At 41.6% G+C, this 21,887-nt stretch overlaps 1 protein-coding gene across 1 annotated transcript in view; it reads right to left on the bottom strand.

The window, feature by feature from the left end:
* LRRK1 (leucine rich repeat kinase 1) overlaps positions 1-21,887 on the bottom strand; it is a 141,196-nt gene that overhangs the window by 5,446 nt on the left and 113,863 nt on the right. The window contains exons 28-32 of the mRNA XM_088452716.1: positions 12,555-12,749; positions 10,296-10,447; positions 6,850-6,967; positions 3,727-3,840; positions 2,679-3,526 (exon numbers count right to left, since the gene is read on the bottom strand). Coding sequence (XP_088308842.1) covers positions 2,679-3,526; positions 3,727-3,840; positions 6,850-6,967; positions 10,296-10,447; positions 12,555-12,749 — 1,427 coding nt within the window. The remainder of the gene's footprint in view (positions 1-2,678; positions 3,527-3,726; positions 3,841-6,849; positions 6,968-10,295; positions 10,448-12,554; positions 12,750-21,887) is intronic.

The following is a 21,887-nucleotide window of genomic DNA, read 5'->3' as shown; positions in this document are numbered from 1 at the left end:
TTAGACAGCTCCCACACTGCCTCAGTTAGAGGTGCGACCCGGGCTGGCATTCACTCACAGGAAAGCGGTCATCCTGGCTCTCCTCCTCACAAGCTGCACAGACAGAATGTGTCTGAGGAAATTTAGCTTTAACATTTTTGGCACTGTTCCACACTGTTAGGCAAGCCTGTTCCAGTGTCCAGATGAAGGGATTCTGCCGTAGCTCAACTCTCCCTGCGGTATCTGAGGTAGGAAAACTTTCTTGCAGGCAAAAGCAGAGAGTAGGAAGGGCCTCTCCCTGAGAGCATGGTAAATGGAAGGTAGCTAGTCTACGGGACGGCTCTCTGGATCCTCCCATCGCACAGTGAGGAGTGCCCGCAGGCAGCCATCACTAGCCCTGCCTCCCCCTGCCATTAATGAAAGCTTTGGTCCTCCATTAGACTTCCAAGCGTGTCCCAATGCACGGGAGGGGGTTGACCCATCTCAAGACTAGACTATACTTAAGCTGGTTACACGCCTAACAGATATAACTGCAGATTGACTGATCTGCAGTCATCTGTCAACTGGCCACGGGTAACACTGGCTAAGGGTTGCGTCGCACCTCCCTCCCTGCGGCCTCTGCTGCAAGTGTACGGGCGGTCGGCTGACTGCCCAAACACACAGCGCGATGGACAGATATATCTGCGGATATATTGGGCATCGGCTGTGCAGCACAGACGACGCAATATGTCTGTGAACGACATCTTTCACAGACATATTGCTGGTACACACTGGCCAACAGGACATGATATTGATCAGTTGATCGGCCAATATATCTGTCAGTGTTTACCCAGCATTACTCACCCGCTGCCTGAAGTCTCTGGTGTGCTATCTGTGCAGCAGTGTCAGAAGCCAGCGACACTTAGGGAAAAACACAAGCCTGTCAGCTGTTGCTGGTCCCTCCTGAGAAGATACTTGGTGCATGTAGACTGCCACTGCAGTAAGCTATGAGTCTGCCCTTAGGAATCCCCAAGGGAAACCAGTCCAAAGAAGTCGAACTAAAAACAAAATTTAAGTGACCAGCAACCTGAAGAAAAAAACACCCAGCTCAAGCCGGGCATTCAAAACAATTCAAGTTTCAAAGTGCTAGGCTCCACACACCACCATCAATACCCCATTGGTTCCAGTGTCCCCCTGTAGAAGGAGATATATATATATATATATACGCACACACAAATATGTAATGAGTGGTTATGAGAATAGATATATAAATATGCACACCAACTCATTCATGCTATGTACATTTCACAAGAAAGCAGGTTATAAAGCATGCATTTTACATTATACAGCCAGATGTGTGTTTGCAGCTGTTTGGGAATGTTTAGCCGTACAGCAAATGCTCATGTTTGCAGTGCACACAAAAATAATAACACATGTGTTTGAGCACCTGTAAAAGGGTACTATAAGCTGGTCCGGGGAAAAGCAGCTCGTCCACTATTATAATGGATCAAAGCGTAATGTGGATGTCCTGTCATAGTGTAGCTGGTGTGATAAGGGTGGAATGAAAGGTGTGCCACTGGTCCCATCGCCAGTTTTCCTCTTGCATTGGTCCCATGGGTGCCTCCTCACTGCAGCAATCTCATCGCTCACCCTCTCGTTGCCCTGATTCCATACTGATTCCAATTCTAAGCCACCACTCCCCACTGCCAGCCACAAGGGATGGTGCAGAGGAGACAGCTCACTGGGTACAGTTCTTGCTTTCAGAACTAAGGGGGTGGGGGTAAGTGCAGTGAAAGAAGGTATAAATTGGAGAGCACATGGGTGCATATTAATTGTCCCTTAGATGCCCATCTCCACAGACAGCAGTCAGTAACTTCCCAAAATGTTACATGGCAGGTGGCATCCAGCTAGCTACACTTTAATGCAGAGGTTCCTAAACTCTGCTTTAATGCAATTTACCCATTAAGTTAATATAATTCAAACATATAATTCTTGTATTAATCTGTCCACTGACTGGTTCTACCTCCCTTTTTGTTTGCATCCACTTCCTTTAATTCAGATTTACAGTAGTAATATAGATATACATATCTGTAATTGCCAGTAATGTCTCTTTGTTATTACAGAAGTCAACTTGAATTTGAAATGTAGTTATCATGTATGATACAGAAAACTCTGCATCATGACACAATTGTGTTTTGGAGGTGTGTTGTGGAACTCTCCTGCATGTGTTGCCCTAGATCTGAAGACTAGAACACTCTATAGAAAAATCTTACTATGATATATGAAGATCTAAAATCCAGAAAATCCTGTAATCCAGAATTAGTCTAATTCCAAAATGACTGGAGAGTTTCAACCTGTAGCACTGTGGTCAGGTATAAAGGAAACCTACTATTACTGTATAGAGAGACTATTGATCTAGAGCTGTCTGAGCCAGTGGATGACTAGGTTCTGTGCAGTGTAGTACAATAGAGTGCTAGAACATTACTATGGTGTAATTGTCCCAAAATTGATAGTGTGCAAAGAGGTTTTTTTATATTGTTTGTGTCAAAAGGTAGATTCCCAACAATAAAAATGGTTCTTGAAATTCCCAATTAAAGCCATTATTAACCCTTTGATCATATTTTCATTATTTTATAAGTATACTTGGGGAATGGATTGTACACATTGCATATACTACATAGTTATTACATTTAATTGCTCCATATTAAAAGGAGGCTCACCTGGGAACCCAAAGCAAATCCTTCACTGCAAGGATCCGCACCGCCTGCAAACGTAGCTTCTCCTCTTCCGTGGGAGGAGCTTTGGTTCCCCAGCTCTCGCTGGGCATTCTGGGCCTCTGTTCTCGTGACATCTCAGGCTCCTCGCTGTCCGTGGATAATAGGAGACTGCTGTAACTGACTGGACTGCTGGGCAGACTGGAGGAGGACTTTGTTGTCCCCTGAAGCAATGAAGAAGAGGAGAATGAGGACACCGAACAATAGTCCGTGAGCGAGTCCTGGTGGCTAATCATCTGCGTTCCTCGATCCTCGCTGTAAAGGATACTAATATTGGCTTGGCATTGACTGTTACCAGATGCCCCAGGCAAGGTGACTGGTGCCAGTTCAGAGCTAACTTTAACAGTAAACATGTCTCTTAAAGGACTGCAGTCACCACAGAAATATCGGGCAGAAAGCTGGTAACTAGCAGCATGATACATAACTAAAGTGTTGGTCTTATTGTCTAAGCACCAAACAGTCTCCTCTCCATTGCAATCTGAGCTAGTTGCCATAGAGATAATGGAAGATGGTGCATTGTAAGGCTCCAGCCTTTTAGAAATCTCCAGGGATGTGCAATCCATTATCAGGACACCAGGCCCATTGCTATACCAGACCTCCGAGCCACCATTCAAGATCTCCATGGCCACAACAGAGTATGGACTCTGCCGGGGATCTTCATCTCCTATTTTGAATATGGAGCGGTTGGCGGTGCGTGAACAGAGATATGAGCAGTCGCTGCTGGGAACACCATCGGTCACTGGGAATACAGAGATCAGGCTGTCTACCAGGCCTGCGACCACCAAGCAGGAGCTCTGTATGTAGGCGGAAACAAAGAAAAAACAAGATAAGTACCATACAGTATATAGCATAATAGGCCAAAGTTTTACTCCCAACTGTTAAATACATTTCAATAACTGAAAAAACATATTGCATTAATATCTTTATTTTCATTCTGGTAGCCAATGTACACGCACAAGGTAAGGACAGGTAACAGAATAGTCCTTACACTCACCTTCCCCACATTCACCACCAGGAAGCAGGTTACAATAGCTGGCGTATCAACCACTTTTTGAGGAGCACTTAGTGGACACATCCCCTGCAGACTGTAAATGGAAATCTTCTGGTCCTAGAAAATGATTATAAAGAAAAATAAAAGTTAAACTATAATCCAAAATGTTTCGGGATAAAAACACTTGTTCATGGTCCGTGAAGGACCAAAGAAATGACATTTTTTCATTACAGAAGTTCATAGTTTCAAAAAGTTTTTTTTTAGATTGAAGTTGGTGTGTAACATTACATATTTCGTATAGTGTAAAGTCTTCCACATTCTGTCATTTTCCAGCCCTGACCCCAAGAACCGTTGCTGGATAAGTAATGCTGACCACACGTTACAATCCAATCAGACTGGATCATTACAACATAAATGGATCCAAGACATAAATGGAGATCCCAACTGTACACATAGCTTCATGCTGCAATGGCCCAATATGATGGATGACCTATAGAACAAAATTAACAGATTTGGTGGTATAGAGTAGGGGGTGTTTCAGAGGTGGGCGCTATTGCAGTAGAGTCTTTTGTCGCTGCTCAGTCTTTACTCTAATACTGCAACCGATGGACACAAATCTGCCATTATGTGTACAAAGACACCATTGGACAATGTACCGATGGCAGAGCAAAATGTCTATCTGAACATGTCCACCAGTTTCAGTGGACCTGCATCTATAGCCATTCCCCCAGTTACAACTCGGAAACGCATGGATCTGCATGTAATTTCCATCTAAGTCTCTGGGCCTGATTCAGAGCCGCTCGCAAAAAGCGAGTGCTCGCTCTGAATCAGGGCGTGTTTTTTTTTGTTGTTGTTGCGGCCTCTTGGCCGCTCGCATAGCTGTGGGTTACCAGCCACAGCTTATGCGAGCGGCCATGATGATGGTCGCAATGGTCAAGACCATCGCGACCATCGGGCTTGCGACGAGACCCTTGCGGTAGGGTCTCGTTGCCGCAAGCCCCAGTGGACTTCCTGCACTATTAGAGCAGGAAGTCCACCTACTGACATCACTAGTGATGTCAGTAGGGCTGCCCACAAACTGAGGCGTTCCTGCAGGAACGCCTCCATTTGCTCAGCCACCCCCCTTCCCCGCCTTCCAAACGGGGCACCTGTCAATCAACATCGACAGCCGCCCCTTTTGGAGGCGAGCGCCGGAGCAAGTGCTTTTTGCGCTCGCTCCGGGGCTCGTGCACATCGCTCGTGTGCACTGGGCCACCATCGAGCCGCTTGCGAGCGCATAGCGCTTGCAAGCGGGTTTGAATCAGGCCCTCTGTGTGGTAACCATTGGGACGCATGCATTGAGGGAAACCATCGGCCACTTGTGCCCGATGGCTTCCTTGTGTCCACCTCTGAATCACCCCCATAGTGTTCAAAGATTAGTAAATGCATCAAATTTGACCAATCAAATTCTTAATTTTTTATGGACAGCTTGATAATAGAATACTACCATTGGTCACATCGTGCTACAAACAATGTACAATACGTTCCTTGGGAGTCGTCGTCCTAGCAAATAGAAGTTTTCACATTACTTTGCTCCTTGCAGTGTGATAGAACCTCATAAAAAGAGAAAAGAAGGTACCACAATATTGTAGTACGTCTCTAAGTCTTATTAATGATCCCAGGTGCACACGTTTCATATACTGTGTGATAACAATGTTATACCCCCTTAAAGTGCGTGCATTACCTGAGGGGAGTTTGCTTTATGTGAACCTTGCCCCAATACTCCCAAAGAACGTATTGTACATTGTTGTTTGTAGCACCTATCTGACTGATTTAACAATTCTCTTTGTTATAACCATATGCCATTCTCTATACTGTTGGTCAAGCTTAATATATATTCCATTTTCTATACTGTTGGTGAAGCTTAATATTTAGGTCTGTCAGTGTGGCTGCATTAGTGTGCACAGTCAAAGATATTATACCTTTTGACATCACTAACTTGTCAGCAGGCAATTAATCTGCCTTTATGTTTTTGGACTGTAAGAGGAAATCGGATAACCCAGAGAAAAACCATGCTAACACGAAGAGAACATACACGATCCACACAGATAGGGCAGTGGTCAGAATAAACACAATGACCCAAGTGTTGTGAGGTAGCAATGCTTCCTACTGTGCTTCCAAGAGTTCAGTTAATAAGGAATGCTTTACAAATCAATTGTTTTATTCCTTCTTTAGTCTGAAAGCTGTAAGGGCAGGACCCTCATTCCTCTTATTCTTCCCTTAACGCTATCATGCCAACCGTGCTCCTTGCCTTTTTGTCTCCAAGTTCGTTCAATGACTCAGATTCTGAACGCTCTCCCGTACAGGCTCCGAACGGCATCCCTTCCCTGCCAATTACAGATGGGTCCACATACATCTAGCCTCCTGGCACATTAAACAGCCCTTCTAATCACGCCATGCTGTGACTTGGTAGCACCGAGCGTCTTACCCTCGAATGCGTCTTATTCGCACAAGATGTGAATAGCCAGCACAAGCAGCTTCTGCTGATTAAAATGACATGCAGCATGCCTATGTTCTCTGTGTGTCTGCGGGTGTATCTGCATGCGAAATGCTATGTTACAGTGTCAGCGACTATAACACTAACATAGCATTTCACATGCAGATACACCCGCAGTCACACACAGAACATAGGCATGACGCATATCATTTTAATCAGCAGAAGCTGCTTGTGCTAACTATTCGCATCGCTGTGCGAACAAGACGCATTTGAAGGTAAAAGTCGCACGAAAAGACGATTGGCGCAACCGAGTCACACTGAGCTCCCGCATTATGTGTGGCACGACTTGTAGCGCATGGAGGATAGATGTGAGAACATCTGTACCAACGCTTGCCCTACAAGAGTTTCCCTTCCCTCACCTCGTCTCCTTATCTTACCTAATCTGATATTTTATTGTTGTATGTTGTCCCTAGATATGTCAATCTACAGTGTATTGTGCTTATGATCTGTCAAGTTACACTGTTAAAATGTACCTTAGAAATAAGATAATAGCACAATAGAAAAATATAAAGCTACAAATAGTAGTCTCGTGGCCTACTAGAAAAACATATCTGTAGTTTGATTTCCATAGCAATATCTCTGGTTCCCACCTCAGTAGAGATCCACAATGTATTCTGTACTTTCAGCTGACTGCACATCCTTGACCCAGGACAGCTCAGGCCTCGCACTTCCATCTGACCCTTCTGCACATCCACCACTGTGTAGTTCCTACAGTCATGAAGGGGAAGTAGTTAGTGTTGCAATGTCTTTTCATATACTGCTGTCCATTACAATTAGGTCTTAAACACCAATAGAACAGCTTAGGTCATAAAAAGAAAAATTATATCCAATTTCTTACATTAGTCTATGGTATTAAACTATGGATCACAAGATGTTTTGTGATTTTGTGCACCAATTTCAGAACAGATGTGCCAGTGTATACTGGATTTTGGGGGCCAAAAGGCCAGGATAGGCACATGTCAATGTCTTGTACCACACCCATATAGAAAAATATATTTTGTTTTGTGAGACAATATATTCTAGGGTTTGAGAGAAGGCATTTATAGGGAGGGAGGTTCTGTGTTTAGAGTCATGCAGAGCCCTTTTCTTCCAGCCAAGGGCTTAATATTTACACATCCTCTGTGGTGGTGACTGGGCCTTGGCCTATACTTTAAAGAAATACAGTTTATATCGGGAAGTGCATTTCTCGGCGCACTTTAAGCAATGACAATGTAATAAAAGCATTAAACTATGCAATGCTCACACATGAAATAAAGTATCAATTTCACTGTCATGTTTAATTTAGAGTATAAGGGCCTGATTCTGAGGTGGACGTAGACGTGTATTTTGCCGCAGTCAAGTCTTAAGTTAATGCCGCGTTGAATGTCCAAACAACTGAGACGCCCACTTGCAAGCATCATAGGACAGTGGATTTCCGTCATTGTGCATATTTAGATGCACCATCAGCGCAGCATTGGTCGCACCATCGAAACTTGCACCAGCCTTACCGGGATGGTGGAAGGCCAGTGATTGCAAAATACGCGCTGTATTGTGTTTTTACGCGCTACAGGAAGCTGGGTTTTTTAAAACTGATCGGGTCCTGTAGAACGCACTGTGTGTTCCGCAGCAGCAAATCGATGCGAGGTGGCGTCTCTCCAGCCAATCGCTGAGCAGCACGGAGCCCCAGCCAATCACCACATGTGTCCTGACACCTCCTCTTTCCTGCCAGCGAGCTCTCCAGCACTCCACAATGCATCAATTCCACCCTCTAGCAGCCTGCGCTCCTACAGCCAGCTGAGTTCTCTGCACGCATGGAGGGGGGTGGTGGACACTGCATGAGGCAGAAATGAGCTGCAGGGAGACAACAGTGACCCGGCCAAGGGCTCCTAGCAGAAGCAAAGGAGATAACCACTGCCCCAAGTGCTATCTACCCTTACCCCCTTTCCTAGCCACCAGTACTGCCTTAGCTGCTATCCTGACCCCCAACCTACCCCCAAAAATGTCCCCGTATTGCATGCCCCTAACCCCCTCCTTGCCCCAAAGTACTGCCCTAGCTATCTACCCATACCCCCTCCCTACCCCAGTACTACCTGCCCCTAACCTCTTTATTGCCCCAGTTGCTATCTACCCCCAGTGCTGCTAACCTGGCCCCCTCCTTACCCCCAGCACTGCCCCCAAAACCTCCCCTACCCCCCAGTGCTGCCCAAGCTGCTGTCTACCCTTGCCCCCTCTCCTACACCTAGTAGTGCCTGCCCCTAACTACCTCCCTGCCCCCAGTACTGTACCAGCTGCTATCTCCCCTTGCCCCCTCCTTATCCCCAGTTCTGCCTGCCCCTAACCCCCTCCTTGCCCCCCAGCACTGTCGCAACTGCTGTCTGCACTTACCCCTCCCCACCCCCAGCACTACCTGCCCTTACTTCCCTCTAGCCCCAGTTCTCAACCCCATAATGTGTGATGGAACCCAGAAACAGTGAATTAGGACCCCAATTTTTGTAAGTGAGGGGTCCCTGGGACCCACAATGTTTGCCGTCCATCAATGTTTTTTGCGATGTTAGTGATTTAACCATTCGATGGCAGCATACCGATGTTTGCCGCCATCAAATGGTAATAATTTGATGGTGTTCCGATGGTGGCTTAAAACCTAGACTGTTGTGGTGCCTCGAGGGCAGAGTTAGGAAAACTTTGTAGAACTAGGAAATACCACATTATTCTACAGAAAGCAAATAGATATCCAGAGCGGGTAGAAGGGGGCCTGCGTTCCTTCAGCCAACTGAGCTCTCTGCACGCAGGAGGTGGACACTGCATGGGGCAAAAGGACAACAGTGACACGGCCAAGGGCTCCTAGCAGAAGCAAAGGAGGTAACCACTGCCCCAAGTGCTATCTACTCTTACCCCCTTCCCTATCCCCAATACTGCACTAGCTGCTATCCTGACCCCACCCTACCCCTAGCAATGCCCCCAGTATTGCCTGCCCCTAACCCCCTCCTTGCCTTTCAGTACTGCCCTAACTGCTATCTACCCATACCCCCTCCTTACCCCAGTACTGGCTGCCCCTAAAAACTCTTTCTTGCCCTCAGTACTGCCCCAGTTGCGATCTACACTTGCCCAGTCCTTACCCCAAGTGCTGCTATCCTGGCCCCCTCCCTAGCCCAAACACTGCCCCTAACACCCTCCTTGGTCCCCAGTACTGCCCTAGCCACTATCTACCTTTGCCCCCTCCCCTACTCCCAGTAGTGCCTGCCCCTAACCCCCTCTTTGCCCCCCAGCACTGTCTCAACTGCTGTATGCACTTACCCCTCCCTACCCCCAGCACTGCCTGTCCTTACTCCCCTCTAGCCCCAGCTCTCAACCCCATAATTTGTGATTCTAATTTCCACATATCGCCCATCCTGACTTTAATAAACGGATGCAAAAGGTTGTCTGCTTTTCACTTGTATGTCATGTGGGGCTACTATATTATAAAAACTAGAAACCTATGTGTAGAATCTAGCTTTTTCCTGTTTCGGAAAGTTGGATCAATGCTGTTGCAACAACCACAAAATATTTTTTAGTGGTGTTTCTAGAAAAAAAAACAATAAGAAAAAATATATATTTTTTTTAATTTTGGCCAGATTTTATGAAATTTCAAAGGCTTCCAAAATGACAAGATTTCATTTATGTGTGTAATGTATAGACGGATTTACTGGTATTGATGTCGGAATGTGAGAAAACTGCCAAAAGAGGCTCATCACAGGAGTGAGATCAGTCACAGAGAGTGGCCCTAATGTTATAGGGACATTTTTACTGTTTGAAAACTCACAAGAACATTGTGGATTCTTTTCTTTAATAGAAGCCTATACAAATTCCACTTCATAGGTTTTATAAGGTAAGCAGAAGTTTTTGTGTTTCAGATTTGTGTTTCCTGAAATGACTCCCAGGCTTTCACATGAAATGGAGCTGTTCTATGAACATACAAATAACATGGAGGAAACGGACATACAAGTGTGTAAATACTGGAGCAGGTATTTATTAACAGTTTCTTATATCAATATGAAAAGACTTTCTGGATGGCTGGTACCTTGCTTGTCCCGTTCCCACCCAGAACACGACTGTATTGTCCTGCTCTCTGGATACGGAGAACGTCTCCTGCATCCCACACAGGATATGGTACTTGAAAACTGAGAAACTGGGATCATTCATACGCCGGACCACTGATGCAGCTAGAGGACGCTACAAAACATTGGGATAAAAGAGTGAAGTACTGTAAAGAGGTCTGTAAACCACGCTAACAATAAAACTATTGGCATGCTTGGAGAACAAATAAATAAAACAGTGACAATGCCTAAAAATCATTAATCAAAATTCGACAGAAAAAAAAAATAAAATGAACCTACAATCAACTTTAATTTGTATTTCAAAGGGATCTAAAGAGCTGGAAGTTAATATGTGACATTGTAAGAAATTGGTGAGCACAATACAGCAAGTGTAAACCAAAGTTCAACATTTCCTAGCCTGACTCAACAATACAACAAAGTTAACTGATAAAAGTAAAACTAGAATGTTAAAACAAATGCATGTAACCGAAGAATATAAAGGATGTTACCAAGTAAAAATGTAAACAGGGACAGGAGTGAACAATGGAGCTCATTCAGACCCATTCGCTAAGCCGTGGACGCACGCTATGGATGATTGTCGCCTGTCTGCGCATACGTATGCAGCAAAATACGCATGCGCGAACTAGTCACTGCGATCGGGAATTGTGCGCTCGTAGTACACAGACTGGACGCTACTTTGAGTGACAGAATGTGCAGTTTGTGGGTGGTAACAGGGGAAGGTGCTTGTGAACGGGGGAGAGGTGCTGCAAACGCAGGCGTGTCTGGGCGTCAAAACAGAGTTTTATGGGTGTGCATAATTAGCATGGAGGCGTCATTGTACACGTCACTTGGTTGTATGTCAGCCTGCAGTGATCACAGTGCTTGTGGCGGGGTAGGGTCTACCTCAAGTGCTGCGTGCTGCTCCGATGGCTCTCGATGGTTCTGATTAATCACACACTTCCTGGAGAGGACGTGTGTTAAGAAAGAAAAGTGGGCGTCTTTAGACTGGCGTGCGTTCACTCTGCCATCGCTCTCTAAGACAGAGTGCATCCTTACACCAGAGAGTGCGATCACGGAATTTGCATACCTGGCCCCTTTTGGCTGCGAGAGAGCGCAGCTTAGCGTCCGGGTCTGAATCAACCCCAATGCTCTAAACGTCATATAAAACTATGTGTTTACAGTGATTGTACAGATATTGACTGCATAGCTTATCCACAAGACGATAAAATTAACTATTGAACGATAACGATATCGTTATCATTCAATCGTTCATTATATCGTCCAGTGGATATGCAGTAAACACCAGCGATGCACGCTGCTGCTGGTCGTTGACAATGGCGCTCATCGTCCGTACTTTCAGGGCAACCTGACGATATTGCCATGTTCTGCAATTATGGGGATGAGAGAGGGTGCCGGCACTTAACAATATATTGAATGATATCGTTCAGTGTGTGTCCTTCAGCTACGGACACTGAGCACACCACTGCCGGGGACACACTACACAATATCGCTCATGGAGCGAATCAGGTAGTGGATATGCACTTTTAGAGTTGTATTTATTATATCAATATAATTCCATGGTCACATGCATTACTAAATAATGTCATTTAACTAATATCGTTCTACTTTGTGTTTTAGTATCCGTCTCATTTTTTTTTTTAACTTCACTTTTATGTCTTTATCATTAGTCACTGGGCCACGTATGTATATAATTGTTTAAAATTCTGTGTGTGGGACTAATCTCCACCAGATGGTGACAACAACAACAAAACAGTCAATATTAGAATACTAGCAGCTGCGCTATGATGACATTACACAGCAAAATCCTTTCTAGGCTCATTATATTAGAATTAGGTAAATAAGATTTACCATCTTGTAAACAGACACACAATAACATGCCTTGAAGACATTTAGCTCAAATAAATCACAATCTTATACCAGTATATGAAAACACTTTTTAACAATCTTAAATATAAATGTTAATGTTCCACAACATTGACAGTAACTCTGTTCTGCACATGATGAGTTTTTTTTGCAGTCTGGTTCATATGAAATATGTCATCACACACGTTTGTATGTATGCTTTATCCTTATACGTTTAGGTTTAAGGGATTTTAATTAGCCACATAAATGGGCATTTCTATTTTGTTTGTACTAGAATTAGTAGTGGTGTGCTAGCCTGGCATAACATCAATGACACTAAATGATTGTGTTTAAAGGGTAAGAGAGGACCCAGAACTAACCTTCTCTGGTTTAGTGTCCCAACACTCCATCATCAGTTCCTGTAACCGGGAGAACTGAACCTCTTCTGGGCGACCCAGGACAGGGCGGATTCCTTTAGACAGCTTTTTGGAGATTTGAAGCTGGTGTTGACCTAAAGATGGCCGCTGACCAGATAGCAGTTCATACAGAACCATCCCATAAGAGAACATGTCCACCTTAAAATAAGAACAACGGATTTGGTTAAGTAATGAGGATACATCGTATATGGACAAGAAAATAAAACATCAAATCACCATGAAAAAATTAGATATTTGTGTCTCTCTGTACATTGAGATGATATTTTTAGCTTGTGGACTTACAGTAGCTTCTAACAGTGCAAAGTATTTACGCAACGTTACATGAGTGGTCCAGCCCATTGAGGTGCAGCAGTTTAAAACCAAATGAAAACTAAATCAATTACAGCTGATTAAACTAGTGCTAAACTGTTAATCATTACTTGCGGACACATCAGACTATGTTCACTATATTCTGTAAAGCTCCAGTTAAATTGAGCAAAGTTTTACCAACAAAACTGCAAAGATCCTTAAACTTGCTCAAGTTCACCCTCTTCTACAGTGAATGTATCCCATACAGATGCAAGGAACTGACAGCTAATTAGTGAGCATAAAGCGCCTATTGTGCAACGGACAAACTGCATGAGATGAGCTATTCTAAAATGCCATTATGCATTAAAGATTAACAAAAGTAAATAACGGACACAGACATTCCCTTACTTTGTACATGTCAGAAAAGCGACTAATTGAAAGGGTTGTATGTGACTATTACAATGATATTCAGTCTTTGCTTCCATAAACAGGGAATTAATTTTAAAGTGTCTAATGGAGGGCAAATCTAAGAGTCAATCATAGATGGAAAATGTAATGCAAACAAATTGTGCTTTTTTTCTTTGGGGGGGAGGGGGGGGAGCTGGGTTTGAAATTGAAAAATTCCAACTAACGTTAAAGAAATAACTGGAACACATATCATTGGCATAACTATAAATTTTCTCCCCCCTGCCAAAAACGTTTCAGGCATCCTTCCCCGCCCGAAAAACAAAACACACCCAAAGACGACGTTTCAGGTGTGTGGTTTCATGATACAGTAATGTCCCTTACACATGATGTCACACTAAGTAATGCCCCTTATATCACATTATGTCACACCATAATGCCCTTTTAACAATTTATGCTACACCTTAATGCCCCTAAAACACATTATGCCACCCCCTTACTTAAGGTGAAAGGGGGTGGTATTTGTCTATATAAATTGATGGAAGCAGGATGTGATAGGTGGATGCTAGCTTCTTTAGGGTTGGTTGTTGTGGCTGTCATTCATGGATTGTACAGATCTTATTCGCTAAACTAATTCTAAAGTACAGTTTAACAGAGATATGTAATGGTCTGTGTAGTTATTAGTTATTCACTCATGTATCTATTAGTATTTGCATTGGATGTCAGGAAACTTCTTTATATTGTGAGAACCTTGCTTATTGTGTTTTAAAATTGTTGTCTTGGGGTGTGCTAATGTGGGTACATAACTGTTTATTATATAGTATTGTAGGTTTGTTTTAACATGTCTGGCTAAAATTGTGTCCCTAACATCATTACTGCACATTGTTGCTTAGATAGTGTTGTGGATGAAGTAGAGGACATATGGTGCTTCATTGTTTGCCTAAAATAGATTTGACCTCATTGTCTTTGTTTAGACCTCGGGGTGCGAATTACAGTGAGACACGTGTTGAATTCTTAGACCTTGACATCTATATAGAAGACAACAAAATACAAACTAAAACATTTCAAACAAATAGATGTGAACAGTTTCAACTTATCAAGTAGTTGGCATCACCCTAACTGGCTTAGTTCAATACCAAAAAGTAAATTTATTAGACTAAAGAGAAACTGCTCAAAAAAAGAGGACTTTGAATCACAGGGAAAGGAACTGCTAGAAAAACTTTTAGACAAGCAGTATGATATCATGACAATAAAACAAGCTCTGGAAAAAGTTGAAACTACAGATAGAAACGATCTCCTACAATACAAAAATAAAGAAGAAATGATCACAAACACCACAACCCTCTTTATCACTGACTATTCAAAACAGTCAAGAGCCATACAGAACAGCCTAAAGAAACACTGGCCCATTTTATTAGAGGATGAAATACTGGTGGACCACCTATCAGAGATACCAAAGGTGGTTTTTGGAAGGCCGCAGACCTCAGAAAGAAACTGATACATAACCACATCCCTGCCAAACAGATGAAACAGACAACCATCATGAACACCACACCAACCAACGGCTTTTATTATTGTGGAACATGTATAGGATTTACCAACAACAAAAAAATCAAAGTACCAAACCAACTACCAATTTCAAAACAAACCACACAAATACCCAATACGAAATTAAAACCATAATCACATGCAACAGCAAAAGGGTAATATACCTCCTAGAGTGCAACTGCCAAAAATAATATGTAGGAAGAACTATTAGACCTCTCAAAATACGTATCCATGAACACATACGCATAATCAAGAAGAGTCTTGAGGACCCATGATAGCGACCCAAAATCACTGGAATTTATAGGTATCCAGGAAATAAAACACAACTGTAGAGGAGGTAATTCACTAATCATATAAACAAAAATGAGTGAAGATGGATGTATGAATTAAAAACATTCGCACCCCGAGGTCTAAACAAAGACAATGAGGTCAAATCTATTTTAGGTAAACAATGTAGCACCATATGTCCTCTACTTCAACCACAACACTAACTAAGCAACAATGTGCAGTAATGATGTTAGGGACATAATTTTAGCCAGACATGTTAAACCAAACCTATAATACTATATAATAAACCATTATGTACCCACATTAGCACACCCCAAGACAACAATTTTAAAACACAATAAGCAAGGTTCTCACAATATAAAGGAGTTTCCTGACATCCACTGCAAATACTAATAGATACATGAGCGAATAACTACACAGAACATTACATATCTCTGTTAAACTGTACTTTAGAATTAGTTTCCATAACTGGGCTCATTTTGCTACAAACAGTATGGAATAAAACACAAAGATGTTGCCATTATTCATTTAGCGAATAAGATCTGTCCAATCCATGAATGACAGCCACAACAACCAACCCTAAAGAAGCTAGCATCCACCTATCACATCCTGCTTCCATCAATTTACATAGACAAAGACAACCCCCTTTCACCTTAAGTAAGGTAAGAGGCAAGCTACCTACTACAAACACCTCCTGGAAGAAGGCCACAGAAGGCTGAAACGCGTTGGGGCATCACTCATTTCCCACCCACGACAAGAACCCTTAAACCCAAAGGTGTTTTTCCGACCATGCTCCCGATCAGCAGCATACCACGAATCACGTGACACTGCAAACCTGGAAGCACGGCAAATACAAAACAGCGGCGCCAGAAGAAAGAAGACCGGAGTCCGTGGAAAGTACAAGTGGCATCGAGTCTCTGTAAGGGAAGGAGCACCCGAAAACAGGCTCAAACCGAGGTCGTCACCCCTAAGATCACGGGTCCATCGCCTCCAGAGCTGTCACTCCGAGGGCGGACCCTACGGGTGTGCCATCAGAGTCCCGACCTGCAGGTAGTGAGATCCGATCCGGAGCACCGCATACCCACTACCTTCCACACTCTGCCTGCAGTACCACACAGAAGAAAGAAGACCTACACCGGTATGTGCATGAACTTTAATACATATTCCTCAACATAGTCAGAGTAGCGGGACGCCGCACTCCGTCACATTTCTGGACAATCAGAATTATTTTGAATATACCTACACCTTGGTCTGCATTATCGGGAACATACATCTGAATAACCTGTTGGGAAACTATTAACAGCGTACAGATCTGTTTTGAGCATTGAATGGAACATTATTGATACATTTTTTTATCCTTTACCTTCATTTGTATTCAATCAATTTTTACTCTTTACCTATTTGCAGTAAATACCATTATTATTAATAATATCCATTGGTCATGACATTTCTTCACACAAATCATTTTGTATATATAAGTCATTGGTACACACCACCATGAACAAATTAAGAAATAGAATTATTTCACCTCCATAATTATTGCAATAGGCCATGCGCTGCACCAATTCTTACCTTTATTATTTAAATTAAGTTAAGTTATATGCAATATATTTGTCATTGCAATAAATGTATACAACACGCCTACATCAAATGGTGTCTGGCAATTCCTTGTTATGTGGTGAGATTCCACCAGGCTAAACTGTTTTTAGTGCTCTGCCAATAATAATCGGTCATTGACACTAATATCCCTACTCAGAGCTGTCTGTAGCTCTAACTAATAGGGGGAAAGCCCCCAAATGATTCAAGGCATGGACAGAGGGATTTATACTAAAATCTTCCGATATAGCAAGTAATGGCGCTATACAAGGTAAAATGCATAACAAGGTAGGAACAAAAAAAATTTAATAATTAAGCAAAGCTTAAAATTAAATTACATTTTTTTTTTTATATTTCTCTTTTTTTTTAAATACTGAAAAAGAAACTGAGCTGACTTGAAATGTTAATTCCAAAATCAAAAAAGTGCGCACTGCCCTTAAGAGAGCAGAAAGTTTGCATAAAAGCAAAGTGAATGCTTTTTTGATTATGGAATTAACATTTCAGGTCGGTTCAGTTTCTCTTCCATTAGACATGAAAATCTAAAAACAATTAAGTATAATTCTCTCGCTAAAACATTAGTTGTATGAACATAGAGGGTAAAAATCACATGTATAAAACATTTTGTATACAAGTCCTGAATGAGATGTATATCTGTGTGTTGACACAGGCACTGGTGTAGACAGTGGTGTTTTTACAAAAAAATTCTTTGAAGAGAGACATGTGAAGTTACTCCAGAGCAATAACAGTGAAGAGATACCAAATGGTTATTATATTTATTATTATGCCTCTGATGAAGCTGTGTAACACAGAGAAACTAGTTAGGGTGTGGTCCTCTTCAGCCGAAATTTACTTGATTTTGCTGTGACTATCGTTTACAAACTGGACCTCATTTCATCACAAGAGAGCTATAGGCGTCACCACAGAAGTCCATCCACTAATGGATTCACCAAAAACTCTGGAGGGACTGCACATAGCTGCAGGGATATAATCGATTTTCACTTTTATTGCTTTGGACTTTGCATGTAAAAAATGTAAGTACTCTCTTCAAAGAATGTCTTTGTAAAAACACCAGTGACTATTTCAAAACACAGATATACTGTAGGGTTAAATTTCATAACATATATGTTAAAAAAAAAAAATCTTAAATAAATAAGAATCCTGATATAGTTGGCAATAAAAAAAAAAAAAAACTGTTCTTATCTGAGTAAAGTAACAGCGTAAAGTTCATGAGGCAAGAGGGCAGTGATCCCTCTTGCTTCATGAACTTTATGGCGGTCCCTGTTTCGGTTGGCCGTTAGGTCAGCAAGTTTCTCAGCGCTTCCCACATGGGAGGTTAGCTTTGGGACGACCCCATGGTCTATACTCCAGTGTCCCCTAGTGGATAGTTGGCAATAAAAATAACTGTTCTTATCTGAGTAAAGTGTCAGCATAAAGTTCATGAGGCAAGAGGGCAGTGATCCCTCTTGCCTCATGAACTTTATGGTGCTTGCTCCACAGCTCTTGCTTTTAAAAATTTGTCCTACCGTCAGGGTGTGGCGGTCCCTGTTTCGGTTAGTCGTTAGGTCGGCAAGTTTCTCAGCGCTTCCCACCCGGGAGGCTAGCTTTGGGACGTCCCCATTGTCTATGCTTCAGTGTCCCCTAGTGGATGAAGGAGAAAATAGGATTTTGGTACTTACCGATAAATCCCTTTCTCCGATTCCACAGGGGACACTGGATGCCCACCCAGCGCTGTTTACCTGCCTTCTTGTTTGGTTCATTATTTTCTAGTTAGTCTGCGGTTCCTCTGCATTATATATTTGTGTGACTGCATGTGTTCCCTGCAGTGGGTAACTCTGTTCTCTTTCAGTCAGTCTTTTTCCGTTCTGTGGACGACTTCTCCTCGTTTTCCTCCGTCTCCTCTCTGGCTCAGTTTCTTAACTGGGGCCGATGGGGCATAGAAGGGGAGGAGCCAGTCACACTTTTAAATTATTTAAAGTGCCAGGCTCCACCCTACCACCGTCTATACCCCATTGTCTATGCTCCCCAGTGTCCCCTGTGGAATCGGAGAAAAAGGATTTATCGGTAAGTACCAAATTCCTATTTTTTGGACATGAAAATCTAAAATCAATTCAGTCAAATTCACACTATTTGCATGAATATAGAGGGTATACAGTTAGGTTTTAACAAGAGAGCAAGACAAAAGGGAAAAAAACTATTTTGGGGGCACTCTTATTCGTAATTCTGTTTTAAATAATTTTATTAGGTATACATTAAAAAGAAATTAAAAAATAAATATAGTGGTTTTTCTGGTGTTCAAAGAGACACACAGAAAGGCCTTTAAATATCCTCCTTAAAAGAACAATAAAGCAAATAAATCTAATATCATAACATAATGGGGACAATTTCCCAAATATTATCTGTATTTAGGCGAAAATATTTGTTAACACCAATGCTATATATACTTTTCTGACACCTCCTGCTTAAAACCCAAAAAGTCAGAAGGATCGTGAGGCCTATATGGTTATACAGTACGTATGCACGTATATTTATTCTAATAGTTAATACATAATGTATTTTCACAGGTAACAGGGGTTTTTTTCAGCAATGACCTGAAAGAAATGCATGAGAGAAAAAATAAATAATATAGAGGGTAAAAATCACATGTATAAAACTTATATATATATATATATATAAAGCCCTGAGCTATAGCCTACAGTATGAACTCCTGTTTTACCAGCTTGCTTCTAATTTCCCCACTGTGACCTTTATATTTTACCTATACCCCTCTTAGTATTTGAATCTCTTGTTTTAAATGCTTTTAGACCCATTAGTATTTTCCATGTGTATTTTTATACTTTTTCTCGTCTTAGATGTACATCACTGTTGTAATTTTATATTGTGTAGATTAAATATATATATTTTTTACATTTATATTTTCACCAAGGCATTGTGTATGTATTCACTTAATTGCTATTTACTCACCTGCACTTTAGTACCTTAATAAGCACAGTTACCTATTAAGTTATAACACTGTCTGCTTACCATTAAGTTGTGTGAACTCACCTGCTAGAAACTAGACAGTTGCTATAAACAGTACACACATCTACATACGATTAACAGCATCTATCCCTTGCTTTCAACACTGTTTAAGCTGACACCCCGATACATAAAGGGAGGGCAGTTTCTAGCCACCAACATTGTATATTCGCACTCACATAGGTGTTTTGTATATTAGTCTTTGCTTTTATATTGGGGGGATTGTTATCTGCTATTGGCGCCATTTTATCTCTACCTACACTATCTATCTATATATATATATTACCCAATAGAACTGTATACTGGACCAGACATTGTATCATCATGGGGTGCTCCCTTGGTGGTAGCTGTGCTGTTGTCTTTTGTTGGGTCTTGATAAAGGTCCTGGTGGACTGAAACGTCGACACATTATGATCGTGAGTTGAAATACAAAAAAATACTATTTTTGCATGAAGTCTGGTGAGTGCCCTTTCTAAGGTGTAGCGTGAACAGGTACCATAAATGGGCGGGTGACTGCTAGGACAGCATCTAGGGTGCAGAAGGGAGAATAATGGCTGTGTAATGTCAGGTTGCCTTATCAGGAGCATCTTCCGAGGCATAAATGGGGGGTTCTAACAATGACACCTTGTCACTGAGCCCATCTATAACACCCACTGCTACTGCTACTCAGGTCTGCAGTCTGTCTGTGCTCAATGTTTAAAAGAAATACATTTATATGAAAAGGCTGGAGACAGCCTCATGTGCACCGTCTCTCTCAGGCACAATTTCTAAACTGGGGCTGATGGGGCATAGAGGGGGAGGAGCCAGTCACACTTCTAAATTATTTAAAGTGCCAGGCTCTACTCTACCACTGTCTATGCTCCAGTGTCCCCTAGTGGATGAAGACGAAAATGTGTATTTACTGTATTTCTACATCACATGATTATATTTTATTTTTTCAATATACATTGCAGACAATTGCTCTGTTATTTACACCTGAGTTTATGGGTATAAAAACAACACTATAATAAATATAAGCTGTTACTATGTATATTTTATCTCTCTTATTATTTTGTAAATGCAGTTTGGCATTATAAGACTGTTTTGGTGTCTTTCTATAGAACAGCTGGTGTGTAGTAATTTAATCAGCATTGCCATATAAAACAAAACACTATTTATCTGGATATAAACATTAAAAATTGTTAAATGGTTTATTGTTTTGTAAATAGTAGTATTTAATCAATTAAATCAGCCAGCTGATTGGCTGACATGGAAATGTCAATGAATTAAATTTATACTCCCTTTGATATAATCAGGTCAAAAAGGTGATGAAATGCATCAGTAAACATGTATAGTAAGATAAGACTTTCAAAATGCTTTATATACATATTTGAATTGTTACATGGATACTGCTCTTTGTACTGTGAGATTACTACAATCACTGATGGATATCTTTACTTGAGGGAAACAATATACTGTCTATTTGCATACGCTATAATAATTCTGTTTGATCTTGATACACATACTGCATTAATTACTCTTTCTTAACTATTTTTATTGAATGGCTTACACAAGTAATAATGCTGTGAACCAATATTTGTTTATTGGATGGCTGCCCTCGAACTATCTTGGATTTTTCTGCGAATGGCGCCTATTATTTAAGGGTTTTGAATAATATATGGCCATTTACTGCATATCCAAATATTCCGAAATACGGAATGTTTTTGGCATGACTGAGATAATGAAACCTTTGGTTTTTGATGGTTCAATGTACACAATCTTTGTCTAAGGTACAAATGATTAAAAATATTGTGTAAAATTACCTTCAGGCTGTGTGTGTAAGGTGTATATGAAAAATCAATGAATTTCATTTCTGTACACAAACTTTGTTTGAGCCACAACATTATTGAAAATATTGTATAAAATTACCTGCAGGCTGTGTGTATAAGGTGTATATAACACACAAATGCATTCTGTGTGTATATTTGGGTCCTATTCCCAAGATATTTCATTATGGTATGCAATTATTCCAAAATACGGAATATTCAGTTATCCAAAATACACCTGGTCCCAAGCATTTTGGATATGGGAGACTCAACCTGTATTGTGTTATTCGTCAGGCGGTGACCATGGTCTAAGTAATGTTATCATATGATG

This window comes from Taudactylus pleione, unplaced genomic scaffold, assembly GCF_031769625.1.
Source record: "Taudactylus pleione unplaced genomic scaffold, aTauple2 ptg000556l, whole genome shotgun sequence".
Taxonomy (NCBI): Eukaryota; Metazoa; Chordata; class Amphibia; order Anura; family Myobatrachidae; genus Taudactylus; species Taudactylus pleione.
This window is presented reverse-complemented; position numbering and strand designations above follow the sequence as displayed.